The sequence below is a fragment of the Trifolium pratense genome, linkage group LG6 (assembly GCF_020283565.1).
Source record: "Trifolium pratense cultivar HEN17-A07 linkage group LG6, ARS_RC_1.1, whole genome shotgun sequence".
NCBI classification, from domain to species: domain Eukaryota; kingdom Viridiplantae; phylum Streptophyta; class Magnoliopsida; order Fabales; family Fabaceae; genus Trifolium; species Trifolium pratense.
The window spans coordinates 5,794,136-5,819,083 of NC_060064.1; the positions used below are offsets into that span (position 1 = coordinate 5,794,136).

Consider the following 24,948-nt stretch of genomic DNA (forward strand, 5'->3'; position numbering starts at 1 on the left):
AATAGATATTTATCCAACAATTATTTATGAACATAAGCTATTTTTAAATAAAAGTTAGTTATAACTCTAAATACGGTTTAGCGGTAAAAAGACAAGTCTTTTTGAGAGGTTCCGGATTTGAGTTCGTTAGTGTCTTTGGAGGGATAAATGTAGTTACCTTTGTAAGCGACCTTTGAACCCTAAGATCTTTCCTGCCTTAGACTGGGATACCATTTTCCCACTCTAAATTTTCATTATAAAAAAAAAAAAAGTTAAAAATTAGTTGTAAATAACATATGCAAATTTACTTTTATGACTTGGTGAAAAAATACCTAAAAATTATGAAGGGATATAGTACAAGTCTCATCTATTGATAATTATTTACTTCTTTCATTTATTATTATAAGCAAAAATTTCATTTTTCAATTCAATATTAAATAATAATAATTAATGTATTTAATCTCCAATATAGACTAGAAACATATGACTTATAATATAAATCGGATTGAATGTTTCCGTTATCGTACCACCATCTCTCCGCATCAACCCCAATAGTGTTATGCATGAGTGTGCGTATTAATAAGTCTCACATCGGATGCAAGTTAGTCTGAACAATGGTTTATAAGTAAGAGCAATCTTCATTTTACAAGTCGGTTTTGTAGCGTTGAGTTAGACTCAACTCTCAATTCTAAAATGATATCAGAACCTCTCAAAGATCCTATAGTGTTGTGAGTTGACCTGAGCAAGACTTTATAAGCAAGAGTTAATCTCACTTTACAAGCCGGTTGTGAAACAATTCTTAAGAGAATCTAATATTCTCTCTATCCTGATTTATAAGCAAAATTCTACTTTTGAGATTCATTCAATAATAAATGTATTTAGTCTATAATATAGGCCAAATACATTAATTTTTCAATAAATCTGAAAAGTTAATTTTTGCTTATAATTAAGGATAACATGAGTAATTTTCTTTACTTTTTTTTCAAAATTGAAAACTCTCACACTTTAGGAACGTGAGAAAATCATTCTCCTATAAAGAAAACCAAAATGGTCCACAACCCCATTTTCTTCTGTCACTAGCAGACCCAACCACTAGGCTTTTTCTGCGGAAGTTGAGAATTTCTAAGATTCTCTTCTCTTCTGTTTTTCTATGTAACAAAAAAAAAAACAACACTCTTTTTCATTTGTACCATACACTTTCATCAGAAAAACAATGGCAATTGTCATCTTTCACAACAAAATTATTCTCTTTTCTTTATTTTCTGTTCTGTTCTTCACCTTCTGTTCTTCCCATATCATACCCAAATTTCCTTCTTCATTGATTCGTCCAGAACAACAACTAAACTCTGGTTCTGCCAAAAATGGACTTTACAAAACAAAATACTTCACCCAAATACTTGATCATTTCAATTATAACCCTCAAAGTTATCATAAATTTCAACAAAGGTATCTCATCAATGATACTTATTGGGGTGGTGCCAAGAAGAAAGCTCCAATCTTTGTCTACACCGGAAATGAAGGGAACATAGAATGGTTTACAGAAAATACTGGTTTTATGTTTGAGAAAGCACCTTATTTCAATGCTCTTTTGGTTTTTATTGAGGTAAATGTTCTAATCTTAAATTCTCTTCCGTGGCGGATGAGCCGTCACGGATTAAAAACAACATTGACAGTAAAATTAACAGAATTACGGTGAATTACTGTAATTTGACAAAACAAGTTACGGTGTTCAAAATTACTGTCAATTCAAACATACACGCTTGATGTCTAGAAATGAAATTTGGATTATATATATTATGTATGCATTAATGTATATATGTTTGTGTTATGCAGCATAGATTTTATGGAAAATCATTGCCATTTGGAGGGAACAAGAAAGTTGCATATGCAAATAGTAGCACACTTGGATATCTGAGTTCTACACAGGCATTAGCTGATTATGCAACTCTCATCATTGATTTGAAGAAGAATTTGTCAGCTACTGAATCCCCTGTTGTTGTGTTTGGAGGATCCTATGGAGGAAGTATAATCTATAATCTTTAATTTTTGTGTTTAGTTTTTAAATTGCAATTAAGATTTTAAATTGCAGTAACGGTCACGGTGCAATCATTTTTTTACGAAAGTCACACTACGCGCAATTCTTAATATCATAGAAAACTGCGTATAATTTAGACTATATCCTAAAATGAATTTGGTTTTTGTAGTGTTGGCTGCTTGGTTTAGAATAAAGTATCCACACGTTGCAATTGGAGCTTTAGCATCATCAGCTCCAATTCTTCATTTCATGGATTTGGTTTCACCATATGTCTTCAGCAATACTGTCACACAAGACTTCAGGGTATCTCTTTGTCTCCCTCAAACTTTTTTTTTCTACTATTTTTGTTACATGATTTCAGTTAGTTGCATAATTCTAAAAAAGGAAAGAAAAAAAAAAACTTGCATGTCAATGGGTCCTTGTGAACTTAACCCAGTTGATAATAACATCACATTTTATATGTAAGGGTCTGGGTTTGAATCCCGAACACCCCATTTATCAACGTAAAAGTTTTTCTATTGGTTTTACTTTGTATACTCACGGAAAACGTCTTGTGCTCTTAACGAGTAATATTAATTAGTTAAGTAATTAATACTATAGTATTATATAGATTCAGTCAAAAAAAGTGTGTCTTATCGTATTATATTGTAGGTTCCTAATTAACATACACGTAGTATATCTTTCACGTGCAACTTGTTAAATGTAGCTATATATGTTTGTTCCAATGAATAAAATAATTTGATTTGTACATGTACTATAGAGTGAGAGTGAGAATTGTTACAAAGTGATAAAAGGGTCATGGAAGCTTATAGAAGAAACAGCCAAAAAACATGGAGGATTGGAATTACTAAGGAAATCATTCAGAATATGCAAGTGAGTGTGAGATTAATTTGATGGTGAATACTCCCAACATATTTTATTTGGATATATATCAGTATATTATTAAAGTGAATAATTTGATAAGTTTACAAATAATGTTTAATATAAAAAAAAACATTATTTGTAAATTTATCAAAATTATTCACCTCAACGTATGTATATATATATATATATATATGCAAATAAGATGTGTACTAAAAAATTCACCTAAATTTTATTAACATGGTTTATTTAAATTACCAATTAATTCACCATTTAAATTAACAACTAATTTTTTTGGTGTAATTGTAGCAATTATATGGATGCAAATGCTTTGGAAGGTTGGCTTCAAACTGCTTGGATTTATACAGCAATGACAGATTATCCAACACCAACCAATTTCCTTAATCCCTTGCCAGCATATCCTGTGAGAAAGGTACAAATTAAACCGTCTTAAATTAATATATTTATCTTAAAATAAATTGTTTTATTTTTTGTGATTGATTTTATTTGATGTCGTGATCCACATATTTTTTGTAAGAACAAATATCTTTGAAATAATCATTACTAATAAATCAAAGAATATAAATGTGTGTCTGCGAGTGTTTGTTGGGTGGGTTTGAAAATTAAACACATCTAATGTGTGATGGAGAATTCTATCGTTTGATGATAATAATTAAGAATTATGTCATCGTAAACATAACTCAGTTGGTAGAGACATTGTATGTAATATTAAAGTATCGTTTGGCCTGACCATTTTTCATCTTATTTAGAACTTATGCTAACAACTTATGCAATTTTTATATATTATTATAAATTTGTCAAGGTAATTTATGATAAAATAGCTTATAAAATTACAATTTTCACTAATGTGAACTTAGAAAATAACATAAAACTTAATTTATATTGCATAAGCTCAAAAAAAGTTAGGCCAAATGGACACTAAGTATGAATTGAGGTTGGAACTTTTAGTACTAACATTTATTTATTTTATTAAGTTAAATTTTAGTCATTAGACTACTTGATAAAAAAAAGAAATCGTAAAAAAAACAAAAAAAAAAAGTTTTGATGAAAAGTTTTGTCAAAAATGGAAAAGTTTTGACGATGAGTCGAGAAAGAAAAAAAGTGATGATAACGCCAATAACCCAGTCAAAGAAAAAAGTTTTGATGATAACGACATTGGCTTATTAAGAATTTTTTTAAGGGTAAATAGTGTCATACCCCCCTGCAAAATAGGCGAGTTTTGCGTTACCCCCCCTGCAAAATATTTTTTTGAGATTACCCCCCTGCAATGTCAAGATTTCTTGCGTTACCCCCCTGGCTCAACAAGTGGGCATATGACATGGACGAATCTTGACGTGGCATGACACGTGGAAATTAATTAATTTTTTATTTATTTTTAATTGCCAACTCAGTAATTATTTATTTTTTAATTAAAAAAAATGAAAAAAACTTTTTTTTTTAAAGAAATTTTTTTTTACGGTAACTTTTTTTTAAAGAAATCTTTTTTTTTTTAAAGAAACTTTTTTTTTTAAAGAAATTTTTTTATTTAAAGAAACTTTTTTTTCGTTCCGTTCATATGCAGCGATTGTTCTTCGTTTTCAATTTCAATTTGGGGGTTAGGGCAAAGCGATTGTTCTTGCGTTACTATGTGATTGCAGTTTTTTTTTTTGTTACTCTATTATTATTAGTTATTATTATTATTATTATTATTATTATTATTATTAGTTTTTTGGTTACTATTATTATTATTAGTTTTTTTTTCATCTTCATTTTTTTTTTGTTACTCTATTATTAGTTATTATATATATAAGAATTTTTTTTATATATATATAATAACAACTTTTAGTCAAAAAAAAAAACTTTCTTTTAAGTAAGTTCATAAAAATATAACAACTTTTAAGTTTTTTTTTTATTTTTTTAATTAAAAACCCACATTAATTAATGAGTTGGCAATTAAAAATAAATAAAAAATAAATTAATTTCCACGTGTCATGCCACATCAAGATTCTTCCATGTCATATGCCCACTTGTTGAGCCAGGGGGTAACGCAAAGAATCTTGACATTGCAGGGGGGTAATCTCAAAAAAATATTTTGCAGGGGGGGTAACGCAAAACTCTGCTATTTTGTAGGGGGGTATAACACTATTTACCCTTTTTTTAATGATAAAAACATAAAAGTTTTATACTATTAATATATATTTTTTTACACTGTTGCAATTTAAATTTCTAAATTAAATTGCATTAAATTTGATCGGTTTGGGTCCCCGTGAGGTTAGCTTAGTTAGTAGGGACATCGCACTATATGTGCATAAGTCTGGGTTCGAACCCGGGACACCCCACTTATTCACCTTTAAGGTGGATTTTCTAGCCACTAGGCTACTTGACAAAAAAAAATTGATCGGTTTGGATCAAATTTTTTAATGAGTCGGACGTATAGTTTTATTCTTGGTTTGTATCAGATAACTTTTAGTCCTAAAATTGATGCAAACTGTATTGCATCGCAGTAAAGTAATACATTAAAGGAGATTGAGATGAATAAGAATGAATTGTTTATTCAAGAAATTTGAAGGAATATCTGATTTATTTATTTTTTGGTACAAACAGGTTAGAGGGAATAGCTTATTTAAAATTATTTAAAAAAATAAAATGATTTTACAATTTTTTGTATCATTATTTCATTTGAGACAAAGACAATATCAAGAGTAATTTTATTTTTTTTTATAAATTAAAAGCATCTAGATATCAAGAGTAAATCGACAAACCTAAAAATTTAATATTCAAATTTTTTTATTTAAAAATAAATATACTATCACTTTACATATTTGTTACGTTTATATTTATTTGGTTTTAATTAAAATTGGGGAGAATAATGGAGCATCAAACCTCTTTTTGGTTAGTAAATTCGCACATAAGTTGGCCTCTTTGAAACAATGTCGAATAGTGATAACCCAATTTGAAAGATTTGGTAGTTTAAGAACCTCTTCTAGGATATGTTTGAGATAAGATAGGGTGGTAGAACGATTGAGAACAACAGCTGCAACAAAAGGTAGAGCCTATTTCAAAAATGACACGGTCAAGATGAAGATGATGAGCAATACTAAACTCCCACATCTGAATAAGACCATCCCGAGAGTCTATAAGCAATCCGCCACAAGCTGAGAAAACATTATTTTTACGATGCACTCCATCTAAATTAAACTTAATTAAGAGTATCTATAGGAGATGGCTCACATCTAGGAATGATGAACTCAGAGCTTTCCATATAAGTCATAGGTTTAATAATACTAGCAATTACCATTTCACTTGGTTAACTATATGAAGAAACCAATTTTGTGAAGATTGGAGTATTGATTAAACACCATCGTTTGATCCTTCCATATAGCATCGACAGAGACGCGAAAAAAAGTCACCAAACTCTGATGTATTTCCAATATTTTTATTACGAAGATTTCATTTTGCCCAATTTTATTTATTTATTTGCATTTCGTTTAATAGCAAACCACACATGATAGTTTGTTTGATTGTGCCAAAATATTTGACTGTGGACTTTGAATTTTCAGATGTGCGAGGCAATTGATAGGTCAGTGACAGAAAAACATAGTAGGAGTACATTTGACAAGTTGTATAGTGCTGCAAATATCTACTACAACTATAGTGGTACATCTAAGTGTTTCGATTTAAATGATAATTCCGATCCTCATGATCTTGGAGGATGGCAATGGCAGGTACATACTACATATCTGATATCCCCACCATTCTTAAGGAGAACCAAATTAAAATGAAATAAAAATAGATTTTTTGAATGGCATGAAATAAATATTCTTAATTTCATACTTTTACAAATTTTAATTTTTTATCAGTGTATCTCTACATTCTATAAAATTTAAATTTAAATTTCATACTATCTACATTTAATTTTTAAAATCTTTAATTTAATTTTACGTAATATAATTATATTTTCTAAAACTAAAAATTTAAATTTTGGAAAAATGTGAGAGCAAGAGGCCTCCGTCCATTCATATCTTATAGGCTATAAAAAGGATATGGGCTTTATTGGGCCCTGAATTATCCACAAGAAAACCATGGAATTTTTCTCTTCCCCAAAAGACTCTTTTCTCCCCCCCCCCCGGAAATACTTTGTTGCCCATGCATAAAAAGTTCGGAAAATATTTTCGAACTTTTTCTAGTGTAAAATGTTATTTTCAACGGCAAAAAAGTTTCGGAAAATACGTTCAAAATGTTTTAGCAAGGGCAAAAAAGTTTCGGAAAATACGTTCAAAATGTTTTAGCAAGGGCAAAAAAAGTCTTTTCAAAGAGGAGAAAAGACTTTTACTAGTTTATATCTTATTTTAATAAGCTAATTCAGTTAGCATATAGCTTAAAACTTATAACTTCACATTTTTTCTAATTTTAATCCGATCATCTTACTTGAAAAAAAAAAATCAAATACTGATAATTCAACCGTTAATTTTATCAAACACTACAAATTTAACCAACTAACTCACTATAAATTACTCCTTCCGTCCCAAAATATAAGGGAAAATTGGTCAAATAAAGTTGATGTATTTGGTTAAAAATTTGGACTAAATACATCAACTTTCTTTGACCAATTTTCCGTAATTTATCGGTTAGTTATTTTTTTTTTGTCAAACATAATTACATAAGTCTCATTGAGAGAACAAAAATTGAAGTTACTAATTTTGTTAATACAGGCTTGTACTGAGATGATAATGCCACTAGGTTCAAACAAGGAAAGCATATTTCCTGAATCAAAGTGGTCATTCAATGACAGATCTGCATCCTGCAAATTTTTCTACAACGTACTGCCAAGGCCCAACTGGATTACATCAGAATTTGGCGGCCATGTCAGTTCTTCTTTTTTTTTTTTTTTTTTAATTTACTTGATAATAATAATATTTTTCATGCTTGCACTAAGCTGGTTCAGTTCTATAAAATTGATCTATTATATGTTGTTATTTGCAGGATATTGAGTTAGTTCTCAAAAGATCTTCTGGTAACATCATATTTTTCAATGGTTTAAGAGACCCTTGGAGTGGTGGAGGGTAAACCCTTATATTATAATCACTTCTATCATATCATTTTTTATTGTTAGTATAATTTCACTATATACTAAAATAGATTATTTTGTATTTTTTTATTACAAGAAATTATTTTTTTTCGAAAGCCAAAAAGTTAGTAATTAATTTTTGAAACGGGTAAAATAGATTATTACAAACAAACACGCTAACTAAGCCACTAAATTTAGTTTAATGGTGAAATATTTGGATAATATGCATGAGATACTGCTGCATTTGTAAACAAAAACAAACACACTAACTATGATTTTTGGATGCAGAGTGTTGAAGAATATATCCAAAACTATAATTGCTATAGTTGCAAAAGAAGGTTAGCTACTTTAATTTGGGTTTTTTCTTCCTTTTTTCATTTTCATTGTTTCTTTTATTTATTTATTTATTTATTTATTTATTTATGTGTTGTGTGGTACTAGGAGCTCATCATGTGGATCTAAGATACTCAACTAAGGAAGATCCAAAGTGGCTTAAAGATATAAGGAAACAAGAGGTAAAGATTATAGAAAGTTGGATATCCCAATACCATCAAGACTTGGATACATCCTATAGTGTGAATTAAAAGAAAATGTTATTGTGTTTAACCCTTGATGACACTATGGTTGTGAATTGTGAAATGAAACAATAAAATAAATTATTACCAGAAATCTATCTATTAATTGTGCAAATTAAATGGATTAAAAAGATTATTAATCCATTTACATCTACAAAAGAAATTCAATAAAAAAAAATACTAATGGTAAGATCATCTTCGGGGTTCTTCGCACCTGAATACTACCAGGACCCTTATGCACCGGCCGTTGATCAAATAAATCCACCCTTAAACCTCCATTGTTCGTTTATCTGGTTAAAAGAGCTTCATTAAAAACCTTTTGGTTTGGTGTTGTAAAACTTTTTTCAATTAATATATAATGTCTCATTTTCTCATTATTTTTGTTGTTCCACAAAATATATTACTCGTACAAATCATATGTTCCATATGCTTGCTTGATAAGGGTGCCACGACTTGCAAAAGATAAAAAAACTTTGTTTTTTAGATCTGCCAATAATATTTGATATCATTAGGGACTTTTTCTATACTTAAAATTAGCTCAAATTTTGTTGCCCTAAAACTTTTGTTGACACACTTACAAATAATATTAAAGACCTTGACTTCCTCCATCTCAACTCTACAAAACACAATGCTATCAACAACAAATAAAAATAGAAAATCTCAAGAGCTCTTTTATCAATTATTTATATCCCGTTGACTTGTTTTCTTTAATTCGAGCTTTGTTAATCATATTTGAAAGAATATCTACACAAATAATAAAGAGATAAGGGGAATACATGTCTCATTATTTGAGACATCTTTAGCGATTAACACACCTTCATGATAATATGATCACGGATGTCGCCATTTAGAATAATTGTATTGAAATTCTAATATGTGATCATCCCATATATTATACTATTGCATTCAATATATCTCACATATCGCTTATTATTTTTTCTTCTCATCGTCATCGTTAGAGTGACTAAAACATAAGGAGTCTAGATTAAAGAAAAATTTATTCAATATATCTCACATTGTATCGCTTATTGATTCCTAACATCTTATTATAATTTGCCATAAAAATTTGCACATGCATATCTATCTATCTAAATTCATGCAGTTAAGACCAATGGAGTCACCTCACTATCGCTACAGAGAAAAGGAAACCAATCAACCTTCACAAGTCTTTTTCTCTCTTTGTGTGGATGGCTCGTATTATAGACATGACATCTATATAAACAATGTTCATTTTGTTTTTAGTATAGTACATTATATTCATTATTTATTCATGTCATGTAATAATCAGACCATAATAACGCATCCAATAATGTTACCGGTCCCTTTAATAAGTCAGTGCTTATAATTGTAGGTTATATTTTTTACCTTTTAAAATATTTTGTATTCAGTCTAAAGACGGATTAATCTGATAAATCAAAATCTATTTACGGACCTGGTTGAAGGTAAATTTATTTTTTATAAACTAATTCAACACAAAAATTAGTACGGAGAGAGTTTGAATTTGAAACGTAGAGATGAACACACTCCGAAATATCGATATTATAAGATTATAACCATTGTATATTTATATTATATGGTTTTGGTTATTACAAGCGACAAGGAAGAGGCTTTTTCTCAGGAGTAATTGGGGCCTAGTGGACCGCTCTATTGGGCCTAGTTGCTACGTCTAGATCAATTCAACAGTGACACATGCCGTTCACTTAATTCAATCACCATCCTCTGCAGCTATTTTGTTATAGTTTTCATCATTAGCAAGTGGCAAAAATTTAAGTCTAGCAAAGAAAAGAATAAATTTAGATATTGTTTTGATAGGCCTTAAAATTTCACATCGTGAGAGAATTAAGATTAAGGATAATTTATATACAAACATATACATTTTAACTTATTGAGAACGTTTTACAATGGAGAATATTGTGATGATTCACAGTCTCACTCGCGATCCAAAACGGACAATATCTTGGAGGAAGGATGTTCAAAGCACACCGGCGATTGGTGTAACCGTCTTTGTCTTGTGCGACGCAAAGTATGGATAGTCGTTCAGATGAGAACTAACGCTTTTGTAGTTATAAGAGGGTGATCTGATGTGATGAGGTGCACAAAGAGTTGTTGTGGTCCGATGATGCAGACGGAATCCGTTGATGTGAGCGTTGTTAAGGCTATTGGGTCCTATAAACTTCTTTTATAAGAATGAATTAAACGCAATTGCAATATTAGAAAGAAAAAAAAAACAGCAAAGAAAGAAATGCACCTCACAACTATAGAACAACAAACTAGTAAATTGACTTGAAAACACTTATATTAACTTGAATAACCTTTAGCTGCATAAACAAGTATATTATAATCTTAAAAATTGTGGAAATAAATTTTGAAAATGACTAAATTGTTCAATTTAAATTACTACATTGTTATTTTATAAATTTAAAAGACTAATTAATTGATCCTTTTAATTTCAAAATTAAAATGATATGTAGGACTAAGAGGGTGTATATTTTGACATATAAAAGAAGGAAAAAAAATGAAGAACACATGTGTGGGCCCAATTGTCCCAAAAAACAATTATACATTGATATTGTGGGCCTCTAATAGATTGGCCCATCCCGCACGCGTTCTCTGAAATAGTTATTAGAAAATAAATTCAGATAGGCCAGACACTAGAAAATAAGACTAGACATAGGGGATTTGGTTTTTTGTTTTTAAAAATAAAATAAATATAATATTTTTCGTATTAATTTATGTATTTTTTTTAAAAAAAATTTAACATTGAAATAAAGTTGTGTCTGGAAACTAAAATTTAATGAAAGACCCTGGTACCGCGGTCCATTGTATGGTGAAACCGAGACAAGGACAGTTCAAGTGTAACGTAGATGTGGGATTTCATGATGCGAAGAAAAAACTAATGCTAGCCGGTGTGTTAGTGTTAGAGACCACATGGGAAGGTTTATATTGGCATGGAGCTCTTGGATACAAGGGAAATTCTCAACATTTGAAGGAGAAGCGATTGCAATACTTGAAGCTGTGAAAGAATTAGAGCAAAGAGGATTCACGAATGTCACGTTTGAGACTGACTCCAAAAATGTGGCGGATGCAATTCATTTTATTCACAATGGCGTGTTTGAGTTTAGTTCCATTATATCCAAAATTAAATGTATTTTATCTTTACATTCTGACTTTGAGGTGAAGTCGATTAAGCGACAAACGAATATGATTGCGCATACGCTTGTTAGGGCGGCCGCTTCTTGATCTAATCGCTATGTCTTTGAATTGATAACTCATTGTATTGAACAATTACTATATAATGAAATTATGTGATTAAATTGCACAATACAAATTTCCCCCCTATGATAGTCCTATTTCTTTTTTCTTCTTTTGGTATCAACTCTCTGACTCTAAGAAAAGTCTAACAAAAAATTATTTCTTCTAAAAATTAAATTTGAATTCTGCAGGACAATTTATTCTAGAAGGAGCTCATATCTACTTAAAGCCAGTGCCTTTAGGGGTGTACATGGATTGGGCAAATCCGGTTGACCCGGTCAAACCCACCCAATCCAACCCAAAAAAGTGGGTTGGATCGGGCAAGTGGGTGAATATGAATTTCAAAAATAAAAAACCCATAAAAAAAGTTGGGTTACGGGTAAAACCGGACCCAACCCAAAAAACCCACTTATCCACTAGTGCTATGTTTTTTGAAATATTTTTTTATGAAAATACTAAAGATTTTTCAATTTGATCATTAAATATTTTTATATTGAAAATAACTTATACTATTTTTTAAGAAAATAGAAAGATTGAATAATTCTTATAAATAAATATGATAATTTATCGCACTATTTAAAAAATAAAATGAAAAGCTTGAATAATTTTCATAAACATATATTATAATTCATCATTTAGTTATTTGGTCATTTGATATTAAAAAAAGCAAAAAAAATTATTTGGGTAACAAACTATCTAACCCGTAAATTAGTGGGTTTACACGAAAAATAGGTGATTATTTTTTATAGTGAAAAAAGTTACACTCTTTTTCAAAAAAATACAATGGTTGAGTTATTTTTATGAAAAATATGATGATTCGACATTTAAATATTTAATATAAAAAAAATAGAAAAATAATTTGGGTAACCCACTACCCAACCCAATCCAACCCGGAAATTAGTAGATTTACCCAACCCGACCCAATGTTATAACAGGTGGTTATTTTCCTCGACCCAATCCGGAGTATCCTATGTGGTTCGGGTTTTGGTTTTGGTCAAACCCAACTCAATCCGGCCCACGTACACCCCTAAGTGCCTTAGTTGGATAACCCTATTTCTATTTAGCAAGAAGCACAATAAACAAATCAAAGTTTTAATACTCAAATCTCCACATATTTTGGTTTGACACATTTTCTCCCATAAATTATAAAACCCATGCTTTTTTAATTTTTATCATAAAAAAAATGAAGTATACAAGATAGATTTTAGGCACGTCACAAATATTGAGCAAGCAATACGTAGTTTATACATCGTTCTTGGTCATATGTTATGTTATAACAAGTTCCTTTAGAGGCTAGGAATGTATGTATAAATAACAGCCACACTAACTAAACCTCTCTGGTCTGGTCTCCTAGGTGAGACCAAATATTTAGTTTGACCCAAAAAACAATACCATCTTTCTTACGAAACTATGCTTTGCTGGCTTTAATTTGTTCACAAACATACACGTGTATGACAAGTGATCAAAATGATTAATTTCCTAATTCAACTGATAATATAATATTGTTAGATCGAACTCGAAGCATTATAGTGTGTAAAAGTTTCAGTAATATTTATCACTTTTATCTCTAACTATTAAGAAGGAGAATGTGAAATATATATATGACTCTAATTTACTTACTGGATTTTTATCTCTAACTTTTATTACTAATTTTATTTTTATATAGTAGTGAAATTTAGATCATGTGATGATTTTTTATTTTTATTTTTTATGAACGATGATCTTTACTCTACACACATATATGGTACTTGAGCTTTAGCTTCGGTTGTTTAATTAATAAATTCTTATGGTTCTTTGTACTAAAAATAAATCTTATATATGGGTTAAAAAGTAAATGATAGTACTAAAAATAAATCCTAAAAAAAAAATACATAGTTTTCTTATTTATCTTCCCCAGAATGATATAGTACTGCTATACTAGTTTCCTCAAATGTATATAATCACGGGTTTGTATTTTTGTTCAGTTTCATCAAATAAAGTATCGAGAGATTTTTCTTTTATATAGATAGATGGCATGAAATATGGCAGATTAACCAGCTAGCTAGCTAGCACAGTCTTTGTCTTTCATCATGGTCAAGGATTTCTCCTGCACTTTCCCAACAAACATAGAGTAATCAAATATTTCAGATTTCGGAAAAAAGTTACTATATTCTATAACTTGTCTGATCAAATATAAATTGAAGAATTTGCAAAAAAAAAAAATTATACAAAAAAGAATATAAAAAATTAAAACTTATACAATAATTTATAAGTTTTCTTCTAGGCATTAATTTAACTCAAATCAACGAAGACAATTGAATTCAGAAGTCCGAAGCTTGATGATTTGGGATGCGTATAAACATGTGACAAGATGAAAAAGACATTAGATATTGATCAACATTACATTGTCCCGAGTGAAATAGATTCAAATTCTTTAAATAAGATTTGAATTTTGAGTTTGAATTTTGTAGAAGAAATAACTTGGTAAAAAAACATCACTAAGACGATCAGATTTGTAACCTAAAAATTTATTTTCAACAAAGTGGAAGGATATATTTCCCAACAATAACATGATTACAATAAAAATGACAAATAATATAAAAAGAAAATGACATAAGATTGTCAAACATGAATATATTAATTGATGTAAAAAATACAACTTGTCAACGCAATTTAATATTACATTATTATGTGATAATATCTTTATTATGATCTTAGATATCAAATTTCTAATAATTTGCACACAAAAAAATAAATATTTTTAGGAACAATTTTTTTTATAAATAATTTGGATATTAGTATAAGTGTGCTACTTATTATAAATTCTATTGGTTGATATTTAAATGTGTATTTAATCTTTGTTCCACATAAATTTAGTAAGATTCATACTAATTTTAACCAATAAAAAAGTGTGTGGGTTTAGTTTTTTTTTATAAGTATGATTTAATCTTTTTGTTAATACCTATCGATACATCGAGCAAGACATAAGGGGAGTTGTTTTTTTAATTGCCCAAATTCGTATCTCCGGCTCAAACTTGAAGAATTTTAATCTTTTAAGGTATGTCAATCTATTTAAGAGGTCAATCTTTTTTTACATATATGTACGAATCAAATATCGAACTCAAAACCACGTACTTAAATACCGCATTATTGCCAACTGTCCTATATATCACACCATGTTGATTGAGGAAAATTGTTTGTATTAGAACATGAAATAACAAAGCCCAACAACTCTATAATAATTATGCTCGTGTCTCCAACATGTACTTAAATTATAAAACAAACCGGTTCAACCCTTTAGTAGGGTAGGAAAGGGTGCCTGAATGAATCTACCTGGAAACTTACTGATGAGAGTTTTTGTCTCCAACTCATACAAAAGACATAATCTAACATATTAAATATACACTTAAAAAACAATAGGACCATTTTTCATCTCTAATTGGACAAATCAAATCTCACTACACTATATATGTTGTTAAATGTTAATTATGACACATTTCAATTTAATTTGATAACTTAGCTTAATTTGAAAACTATAGGAATGGACAAAGACCAATAATGAAGTCATGCACGTGATACAAATATTATTTTATTCCCTAACTCTCTCAAAGATAATACAATAAAATTTGGAGAGACTTGAATGAATCATACCATGGTATGTACATTCATATGTACAGATACAAAACAAAATGGAGAACCTGGACCACCCCTTTGGCCTTGGTTATTTTTCTCAAAATTATTAGTCACAAATATGACATTTTTCTCAAATTAATTAAGGAGGGTACCATACCAGAATTTATAGGAACAGACAGAGCAAACTATATTATTAAAAAACAAAAGAAAAAACATAGACAAAGGAACAAAAAAAATTAAACCATATATGATGTCCGTGTACCTTGTCACCTCATCTGAAATTAATACCACTATATTTTAAGCAAGAGGAAAGGGTGGAGTTATGAGATTTGATGAGATAAAAAATCAAAGTAAAATTAATAATAAATATTAACAGGCACCACTGTGATAGTTATGACTTATGAGTGATAGAACTCTATATATGTGCACATAAAATATTTGGTAATATTATAGGATATAGGCCGGCCGTTGGATTGGATTGGGATGAAAATATGAAGTAGATGTAGTTACTATAAGGACTATTTAATTTATGTGAGGAATTGTAACATGGTTTTAATGAATTTGATTTTATAAGATTGATTATGAAATGTGATAATTATTTAATTATTTTGACTATTAACAAGTTAACATATCATGTGCTCATGATTAATCATCTATATCGTTAACTCAAATTAAGTCAATAAGAGGTGATCATCAAATTTTTGATAATCTTAAATGCTATCTTAAAATTTCAGCATACACAAACTCAACCCTTATATGTAACCAAAAAAAAAAACTCAACCCTTATATATACAATAATACAACAAATAAAAGTGGCTTATTATTAGCGCCACTTGTTGAACTCTAAGAAAATGTGATTTGGGTGTTGCAAATTAACAAGGGCAAAATAGTGTGAGTACAAGTTGTGGAGGCCAGGTTGAATTGAATGGACCCATCACTTATATTGTTAGCCAATTTACTACCACGAGATGCCCCTTAATTTATTTTCTAATCCACCTCTTAATAATTTGGGATATTTACTCAACAATTATTGAGAACCATGCATATGAAGTAAAAGTTGGTTAAAAATTAGTTATAAGTACGCGAGATATTTTAAACCACCAGTAAGATACACACGAAATATGTGCAAGATCATCATTAAGACCATCATATTTGCCGACCACTGATGAACTGATCAGATTAACCAACCAGTCAAGTTAATTAGCCTAGTACCAAATGCAAATCTACCTTTTTTTCTTATTGGTGCTAACGAAAAATAATCTCCATCGAAAAACTTGTGAAACACTTAAAATGAGTTATTTTCCTCCACAATTAATTTTTTTTTTATACGCATAAGTTAGAAATCGAACCTCTAATTTAGTAGATGTTATAAATGAGTAGATGCAACTTAATTAATCTCTCATTTCTTTCTTTGTCAAAGATAATTCGGTCACATATACATATTCGGTCCAATTCATGAATTATAACAATTTGATTTTCATAATCATAATCTTAATTAACTTAACTACTCTACATGACTTAGAAGTGATACAAGTGTACATATTTGGTGAACCCATTCCATATACGTACCACTGTCATTTTATATAACTATCATTTTTTAACAGAGAAGCAAGAAACAGACACACAATAAACTTTAAACAATTAAAGAGAAACAAAAAACAAAAAGTACTATATATATACTATCCAACACACCCAAATAACATAAACATATTCACACCTTTCTTCCTCACGTTGTATTGTAATATTAACAACATTAACACACACAACCTTCAACCACTCACGTACTACCAAAAAAAAAACAAAATCTTCAAATTTTGTTTGAAACATTCAAAAGACCAAAAAAATGTCATTACCAGAAACGGCGTCGTTATGGTGGAACAGTAGTCAACAACAACAACAGAAAACGCAACAAGAAGAAGAAGGTGAAATAGAAGACGACGTCGTTTCAGACACACTAACAAAAATGAAATCAACACCAGAAGAAGAAGAAAAAGAATCCATGTTTGAGAAACCATTAACACCAAGCGACGTAGGAAAACTGAACCGACTCGTTATACCAAAACAACATGCTGAAAGATATTTCCCACTCGACTCAGAAGAAGTAAAAGGTTTATTACTGAGTTTTGAAGACGAGTCAGGTAAGTGTTGGAGATTTCGTTATTCATATTGGAATAGTAGTCAGAGTTATGTTCTAACTAAAGGTTGGAGTCGTTATGTTAAAGATAAACGTCTTGATGCTGGTGATGTTGTTTTGTTTCAACGACACCGTACTCAGCCGTCACGGTTTTTTATTTCTTGGAGGCGCCGCCATGGTAGTAATTCTACACCACCGGCTTATGTTAGTAATAGTATTGATGGTAATGGGGTTGTTTCTGTTGGGTGGGCCAGAGGACTTTATCCTGCGCCGAATGCTTATCCTACGCATCATCATCATCCCTTGTCTAATTACCATGCAGGTATGTCTTTTATTTTGTTTTTAATTTTTAATTTTTTATTTTATAATTATTAGTATAATATGAGTATAATTTTCTCTATAATTTAGAAATGTGTTCAAGAGTAAACTATGGTTTGTTACTTGGTTTAGTTATTGTAATTAGAAGTTGATTTATAGTCCGGTCGCGAGGTTTGATCGAGTTAAGCTTATGCTATTGACTTTGAGTTTTGAGGTATGTTTTGTCTTGACATTGACGAGTCATTGAGATCCGATTAATTTAAACTTGTTTTTAAGAGAAAAAATGAAAATGAAATGTGGTACAATTTTTAGTTTCTTAACACGTGGTACCATTTTTTTTTTTCAAAAACATGGTGGGGTGTGGAAGGAGTAGCAAAGATTGTCAATTTCTCAAAAATAAAAATGGGAAGAAATGAAAATTGTGTGACTACAATTTTAATGTGTACATATATGTAAGTAAAATCTATTATAAATTTCATGTTTATTTTTTTGGCAGAATTATAAATTTCATGTTGATGGTCCATTATTTGTGTGTGTTGCATGTGTGTATTCCTTTATCTAGATTTAATTTATTAAAAAAATGGATAACTTCCAATTATTTGGGACTTGAAGGAATGAGGAGGGTTCTACCTTGTGTTTTGTTGTTTATAAATTCAGAATAAAGTGAGTGGCGTGAAACCTACTCGCGGCTGCTTTTGTTGAATTTAACATGGTGAAAAAAAATTTGTAAAAAAAAAACATGGTGAAAATTTTGTAAAAAAAAAAAAAACAAAACATGGTGAAAATAAAATTAACGTTTTCAGCATTAAAAAGTTGAAGACGTTTTACTACAAGATTGTTTCTTTCACTTGTTTTGTCTTTTATTTTTGGTTCAATTTTTCTCTTACATGGATAATTTGAGAGTCTTCTTTACCCAATAACTAATAAAATCAAATCATATACATATGATGTAAAATTTGTTAAAAATTAATTGAGAGTATATAGGCCTCATCTTATTATTAATATAGTATTTAAATTCATACACTTTAAATTTGTTTGGTCTTTATCAATAGAAATAGTAGAAGTTTAAATGTGTTCTCTGTATACATCTATTTATTTATATCTTGATTGTTTTGAATTGAAATTGAAAATGAAAGTATGGGCATTGACACGTGTTGTAATGTGACAGGTGGAGGGACCGAAAGTCAGAATACAAGCACAGGTTGTGGAAACAATTCAAGTTCGAGTACATCCAGGGTGCTAAGGCTATTTGGAGTGAACATGGAATGCCAACCTGATAATGATAATAATATTAATGATGATTCCCAAACTAATTTCACACCAGATAATAATCAATGCTCTTATAATAATAATAATAATAATAACAATAATATCTCATCAACAACAACAACAACACAAGGCACAGCTATTCCACAATTCTACCACCACCTCCACCGTCAACCTCCTTCAAACCCTCACCATCACATGCTACGTCAACAACCATATTAATTTCTATTACAAGACTAGTCAAGATTCAAGACATGCATGCCCTCTCTCCTTTTCTAACTAGATTCTCTCTTACTTTGTTTTTTTTTTTTTTTTAAGCTTCAGGGTTAAGGTATCCCTTTTAGTTTATTTTTAATTATTATAACAAATGACGACTATGTCATTAACATGATCAACTGTTCTTTATTATTATTATAAGTATATTTAGGTTCATGTTGAAGATTGCCTAGGATCTTTCTTGTCTTAAATTCAGGAGATGCATGTAAATGGAAATAGCTTGTTTATTTCTTTCATGAGATTTTCTTGTTCCCTATCAATCAAGCAAATATTCATTACTATCCACTATATATACTAAGGTGTGAATGCCAGAAGGCTCGTATAGACTTATATAGAGTTGATTCTTGATTCTTAGTATTATTATATATATATTATACTAGTATTATATTTTATATATATAAGTAACCTGGCAGTTGCACTTTCCTTAAAAATAAAAGTAACCTGGCGGACTGTGAAAACAATGTGTGTACTCATATAACTAATGAGGAGTTATTAATAAATTAAGTATAACTAAAGACATACTAAATATCGTTACTAATTAATTTGGGTCATGCATGTGATGCTCAAAAAAGAGAGAAACTACATTAGAATGAATTTGGGTCATGTGATATTTAATCACTATTGTCTTCTCATTAATTATTTTTTATTGGCAAATATTATTATATATTAAAAAAGAGGTGACAAAGTACAACAAATATCATAGATACTCAAAATAGATAACAATTTTTTTTTTGCTAAAAATGAAAGCAAAAGGTAGATACAAATCAATTAAAAAAGTATGAGCATGGGCTACAAAGCAAGCCGGAGCTACCAGTAAAAAATGGAGCAAACTAATCACAAAATGAGATTCCGGAGGCACCCCTCATTAAATTGATTACACTTCATTGATCAATAATGCTAAGAATGCAAATTCAGTTCTCCCTAAAGTTTCTTCAAACCTTGAAGTAAATTAACATATAGTATAATCACATTTTTATTTTGCCCACATTGCATGCTTTGCTAATTACATAACGACACATAATTGGAAGTATGTAGGATCACAATATCAAATTATGAGTAATTCACATTAAGGAACTACATTGTTTGTCCGTCTCAAAAGCCGTGTAATTACGTGCATGTCTGATATTATGATGAGTATGTCAGGATCACAGTAATTTATCATAATTTTGTAGAAACTACTTAATACTTTTAAAAAATCTGGTGATTCTGACCTATACTCGCTATCATACCAAACATAGGCTAAGTATCATCATTAAAGGTACCTTTTCCAGCAACATATGGTTCCTGAAGCAAACTCAAGAAATGAAATATAGCATGGAAGTCAACTAAGTAGGTTAGGCTTTATGTTGTGGTAAAGGTATTCTATTTCTAATTAGTGTGTCTCTTCAGGTCACTCTCAACTCAACTCAAGTAGTAGTTTATTTATCATTCTTCAGAATCCCGATACTTCGTAGTTTTCCTGAATCTAAGGGATTTCTTTCCTTTTAATTTTTTTTTGTATCTGTGCTCTCTGGGATTTGATCTTTCGTGCTACAAAATGAAATTTGTGAAATTAAGTTTAGTCTTCCGAAAACAAGTGTACAAACACAAATACAAAATTTAGTAAAAAAAAAACACAAATACAAAATTAGATTACATTAATTAGTTCATCCATTAAAAAATATTTTGGGCGTTTAAACTTTTGTTAGAGATTATAAGATATCTCAAATTGATACTCCTCTCAAACTTTTTAAAGAGTTTTTAAAGAGATTATATTTATCCATTCACTTCTTTTTATTGTTTAATAAAAGATATGCATATGCATTTTTATTTGTTTAATTTCGAACATAAATTAATTAGTTAGGTTAATAATTTAAATTGAAAAATGTTACAGTAAAAAACTAACCTGATTCGTAAAAAAAAAAAGAAAAAAAAAACTAACCTGATTTATTTATTAAATTACTAGAAATTTCAATAAGTTATTTAATAAGAAATCACATTAAGAATTAATTTTGATTGAATTTTTTATTTAGGGACATATTGGTAATTTAAAATATAATCAATACTTCTTTCTCTTCCATTTCTCTATTTTTTCTCTTATACCAATCAATACATCAAATCTACTCTATTTATTATCTTTTTCTCTCTTCTCATACTCTCTCTCACCTATTTCTCTCTTCTCACTTTCTTCTCGCAACCAAACACACCCTAAAAGAGTTTACTTTTGGCCTTTTGGGCAAAATCCCATATTTTGTGGGGTGTGTCATAAAGTGTATATAAACATTTTAATCTGTAGTGAAAAAATGTAGTGGCAGGAATTAACAGTGAGTGGATATGGGATTGCAACAGAGGTTATTGAAGCTGATGAGAAATCATAAAGGACAAAGACAGGTAGATACGACATCCCAGAATTGACTCAATTAACCCACTTGTCAGGTTCCTCCCCCCTCAAACTCTGCCTAAAAAGGGAAAGAGAAATAAATGGTGTAGATAGATGCAGAAAGAGAAAAAAGAGTAGTAAAACTAGGGAGGAAAAGAAAAGAAAACAAACTAAATCCCTGAATTTCATACCAAACTTTCACACCAAAAGAGTAGTAGCAATGAGTAAACCAAAGTAAGGGTGGGGTGAGTGAGTAGTGATGGGAAAAGAAAAGAGACTGGACCAAGCAGAGGGTAAGGTAAGGTATGGAAAGAAAGGTAGTGTAGGACCTACTAACAAAAGCTTTGTGACATCATCACAGTGCCTAAATGGAGAATTTAGGCCATTGGAAATCAGAAATAAGGAATCAATTTTCTACTGTTGGGATTCTGCCTGAAGATTTTTCACAATGGCTCATCATAATAGAGAGACATGGGAGGAGGTAAGGCATGTTTGCCAGTGTAGTGATGGTGTGCTGCTATTTGGAGTGAGTGGGTGGGTAGACTTGACTTTTGCTTCAAATATCACACAATCAAAATATGTATACTCTTGTTAATAAGCTCCCTCTAAAACGAATTGTTCGGGAGAATCCGAGTTCGATTTCTAGTGGGAACAACCCACGGCCGAATTCTGGACTACCACAGGGCCACATTCAGAGGGTTAATACCAAAAATAAATATGTATACTATACTCTATAGTACTAAGCAATGATCAAACAACACAAACCACATGGTACAATATGGTTCCAGCTCACAAGTAATACAATGTAATATAGATTTGCTGCTAAAGAAAAAATGTGTTTAGGTAATGATTACCATCAAAGGGGCATGGATGTTTTTGGTATATGCTTATGCGGACCCAATGTTTTGAATTTTTGTCTATATGCAAAATTTACCTATGAATGTGTTCATGTAATGACAAAGAGAGTGGTTATCTTCTGCTCATGTTTCATTTGTCATTATACTTAGGAGAGTTTAAACATGTGGATGAAAATCAAGTAGTAGTAATAAAATTGAGCATGTTAACATGACATGGTCCCCTACACTGTTGTGGCCAGACCTGTTTTCTATGGTCTGTACTCTGTACTAGCAGTTGTAGGTTATTGCAAACTGCAAGCAAACAGCACGCAATGAAAGAAAAGGGATGAAAGAACATTTACCATATAACTGACTGAGGTAAAATGTTTAAGCAAAGATAGAAAGAGAAAAATACTAGTAAGACCTTAAACCAATAAAGAGACAAATATATCCCCAAACAGAAAACAAGCAACACAGTATATCACTCAAGGCTGCAATCAATAATAATATTTTTAGTCATGTTATTAAAAGAAGGAAAATAATGCAACACCATGTCAAAAATTTCTCTCCTAGAGTAAATATATACACCAGACTCAATATTTTTAAAAAGTGACTTTTTTTCATAATATAAAATGAAACAAATTGTCTTTGTATCAATTATATTCATTTTCTTTCTTCCCATTTTTCCATTCAATTAAGCAGTTTCCATCACAAAATTAACACTAATTAATTTCTTGTTTATTTTCCCCTAGTCTATTAACCCCCCTAATATATATTACTCGGGTCTCAAATATAAGCTAAAATTGATGTATTTCATCCAAATTTTAGTCTAATTACATCGACTTTATTTGACTAAATTTTGCTTATATTTGAGTCCAATGTAAGTGGAAATCCGTTGTCTTCAGCAACCGTAGATTATTTTATTATATAATAATGATCAAGCACAATTTATATAAATCGGTAGCTATATAATATAGTCATTGATTTACTTTTTTTGACAAGCTAGTCATTGATATTTACTATGTTTTTTAAAAACCTATTATACTGTCATTTGAAACTTTAATAATGTAATAAATGGTTTTAAAATTTTATAAAAAAAATTGTGGAGTTAAAATACTTCAAAAGAACTTTCGATTTAACAATTGGATTATTAACAATAATCATTATTTATAATAAGTTATTATGTAGAATAGCTCATCTCGGAGTTAGATTACTATCTTATTTGTATAAAGTTTTCACCGTCGTTCAACGGTGATTAATCTCTGTCGGAGAACTTGCATGACACACAAGGTGGATTCTTCTATCCCATCCGAATTTTCTCCGTATGTAAGAGCCAAAGATCCAACTCGTGATCACCTGCTTAAAGAGTTCAAATCTTTTGCCGCTTGTAAAAATTCATTTTTGGTTCCAATTATATCTATAATACTCATAATAATACTTGAACAACAGTATTTTAACTATGTTATAAACTCAAATAGTGTATATAAATTTTATCCTTTTACTTGTTGGCTGACAAACGGAATGGGCAAAATGAGTGATTGATTTTGACCACTAAACCTCACCCCATAAAATATAATTCTGCACACACTGTGCAAGTTATTTTATTTTCTCATTTTAATCTTTCCCCTATATATATATATATATATATATATATATATATATATATATATATATATTTCTCGATGGGTCAATTCTATGGTGCAAAAGCGAGATGTCTTAAATTATGTATAAGTTGGTTTATGTCATTGGATCAATTAATGATGAAAAACACACTTGTACATGGTGCAAGACAATTTTGCTAATACGTATTGGACAAAGCCTTCTTTATGCATCTCTCTAACACTGTGATGATATGATATGGCTTCAAGGCAAAAAAATATTCAAATTATGAGTACAACTTACAACACTGAGACTGAGGTATATGATCAGGTTGACACTTTTACTGACTGAAGTTTTTGTTGTGGTACAAACAACTTCTTGTATAGACTACAAGTAGGTGTTAGGAAAACGAGGATGTGACTTATCAATGAGGTGCTTTTGATCAATGATTCATAGCACTGAATTCCTACCAAGTTAAATGTTCTTCCCCTTGACTCCCCCCACAAACAAAGAACAAAAAGAATAATCCAACAATGTTTGAGGACCCAGAGGAGAGATGAGAGCTTCAACTAATCACTGTGTTTAAACAGTGGTTACATCAAAGCTTTTAGCTTCAATCAAGTTAGTGCAGAATAATTATTCAAAAGAACGACAAGAGTGCAGATATACCTTTATGAGCAATCAAATACTGTGTCATGTGATTATTGGGGGCCCATAAAGATTTACACAACAGGCCCATTAAGCTATGCTTGAGAAGGAGTCCAATGCCTCTCAGTGG

The 24,948-nt window shown here is 30.1% G+C and overlaps 2 protein-coding genes across 2 annotated transcripts; both read left to right on the forward strand.

Moving 5' to 3' along the window:
* Nucleotides 1–1,013: 1,013 nt before the first annotated feature.
* On the forward strand, nt 1,014–8,612 carry LOC123890348 (lysosomal Pro-X carboxypeptidase-like). Its single transcript, XM_045939941.1, has 10 exons — nt 1,014–1,582; nt 1,813–2,002; nt 2,184–2,317; nt 2,775–2,887; nt 3,185–3,308; nt 6,436–6,600; nt 7,588–7,740; nt 7,859–7,938; nt 8,232–8,281; nt 8,385–8,612. The coding sequence occupies exons 1-10, from the start codon at nt 1,193–1,195 to the stop codon at nt 8,525–8,527; spliced, it is 1,542 nt and encodes a 513-aa protein (XP_045795897.1). The 5' UTR covers nt 1,014–1,192; the 3' UTR covers nt 8,528–8,612.
* Nucleotides 8,613–16,860: 8,248 nt separating this feature from the next.
* Nucleotides 16,861–19,666, forward strand: LOC123890349 (B3 domain-containing protein At2g36080-like). Its single transcript, XM_045939942.1, has 2 exons — nt 16,861–17,838; nt 19,003–19,666. Exons 1-2 carry the CDS (start codon nt 17,226–17,228, stop codon nt 19,320–19,322), a joined length of 933 nt encoding a protein of 310 aa, XP_045795898.1. The 5' UTR covers nt 16,861–17,225; the 3' UTR covers nt 19,323–19,666.
* Nucleotides 19,667–24,948: the final 5,282 nt, after the last annotated feature.

Bases quoted from the DNA above. Each gene is read 5' to 3' on its own strand.
- LOC123890349 (XM_045939942.1), top strand. From the start codon at position 17,226: ATGTCATTACCAGAAACGGCGTCGTTATGGTGGAACAGTAGTCAACAA. The intron at 17,839-19,002 runs GTATGTCTTTTA...GTAATGTGACAG, and splicing joins CTTGTCTAATTACCATGCAG to GTGGAGGGACCGAAAGTCAG.
- LOC123890348 (XM_045939941.1), top strand. From the start codon at position 1,193: ATGGCAATTGTCATCTTTCACAACAAAATTATTCTCTTTTCTTTATTT. The intron at 2,888-3,184 runs GTGAGTGTGAGA...GTGTAATTGTAG, and splicing joins AAATCATTCAGAATATGCAA to CAATTATATGGATGCAAATG. The intron at 3,309-6,435 runs GTACAAATTAAA...TTGAATTTTCAG, and splicing joins CAGCATATCCTGTGAGAAAG to ATGTGCGAGGCAATTGATAG.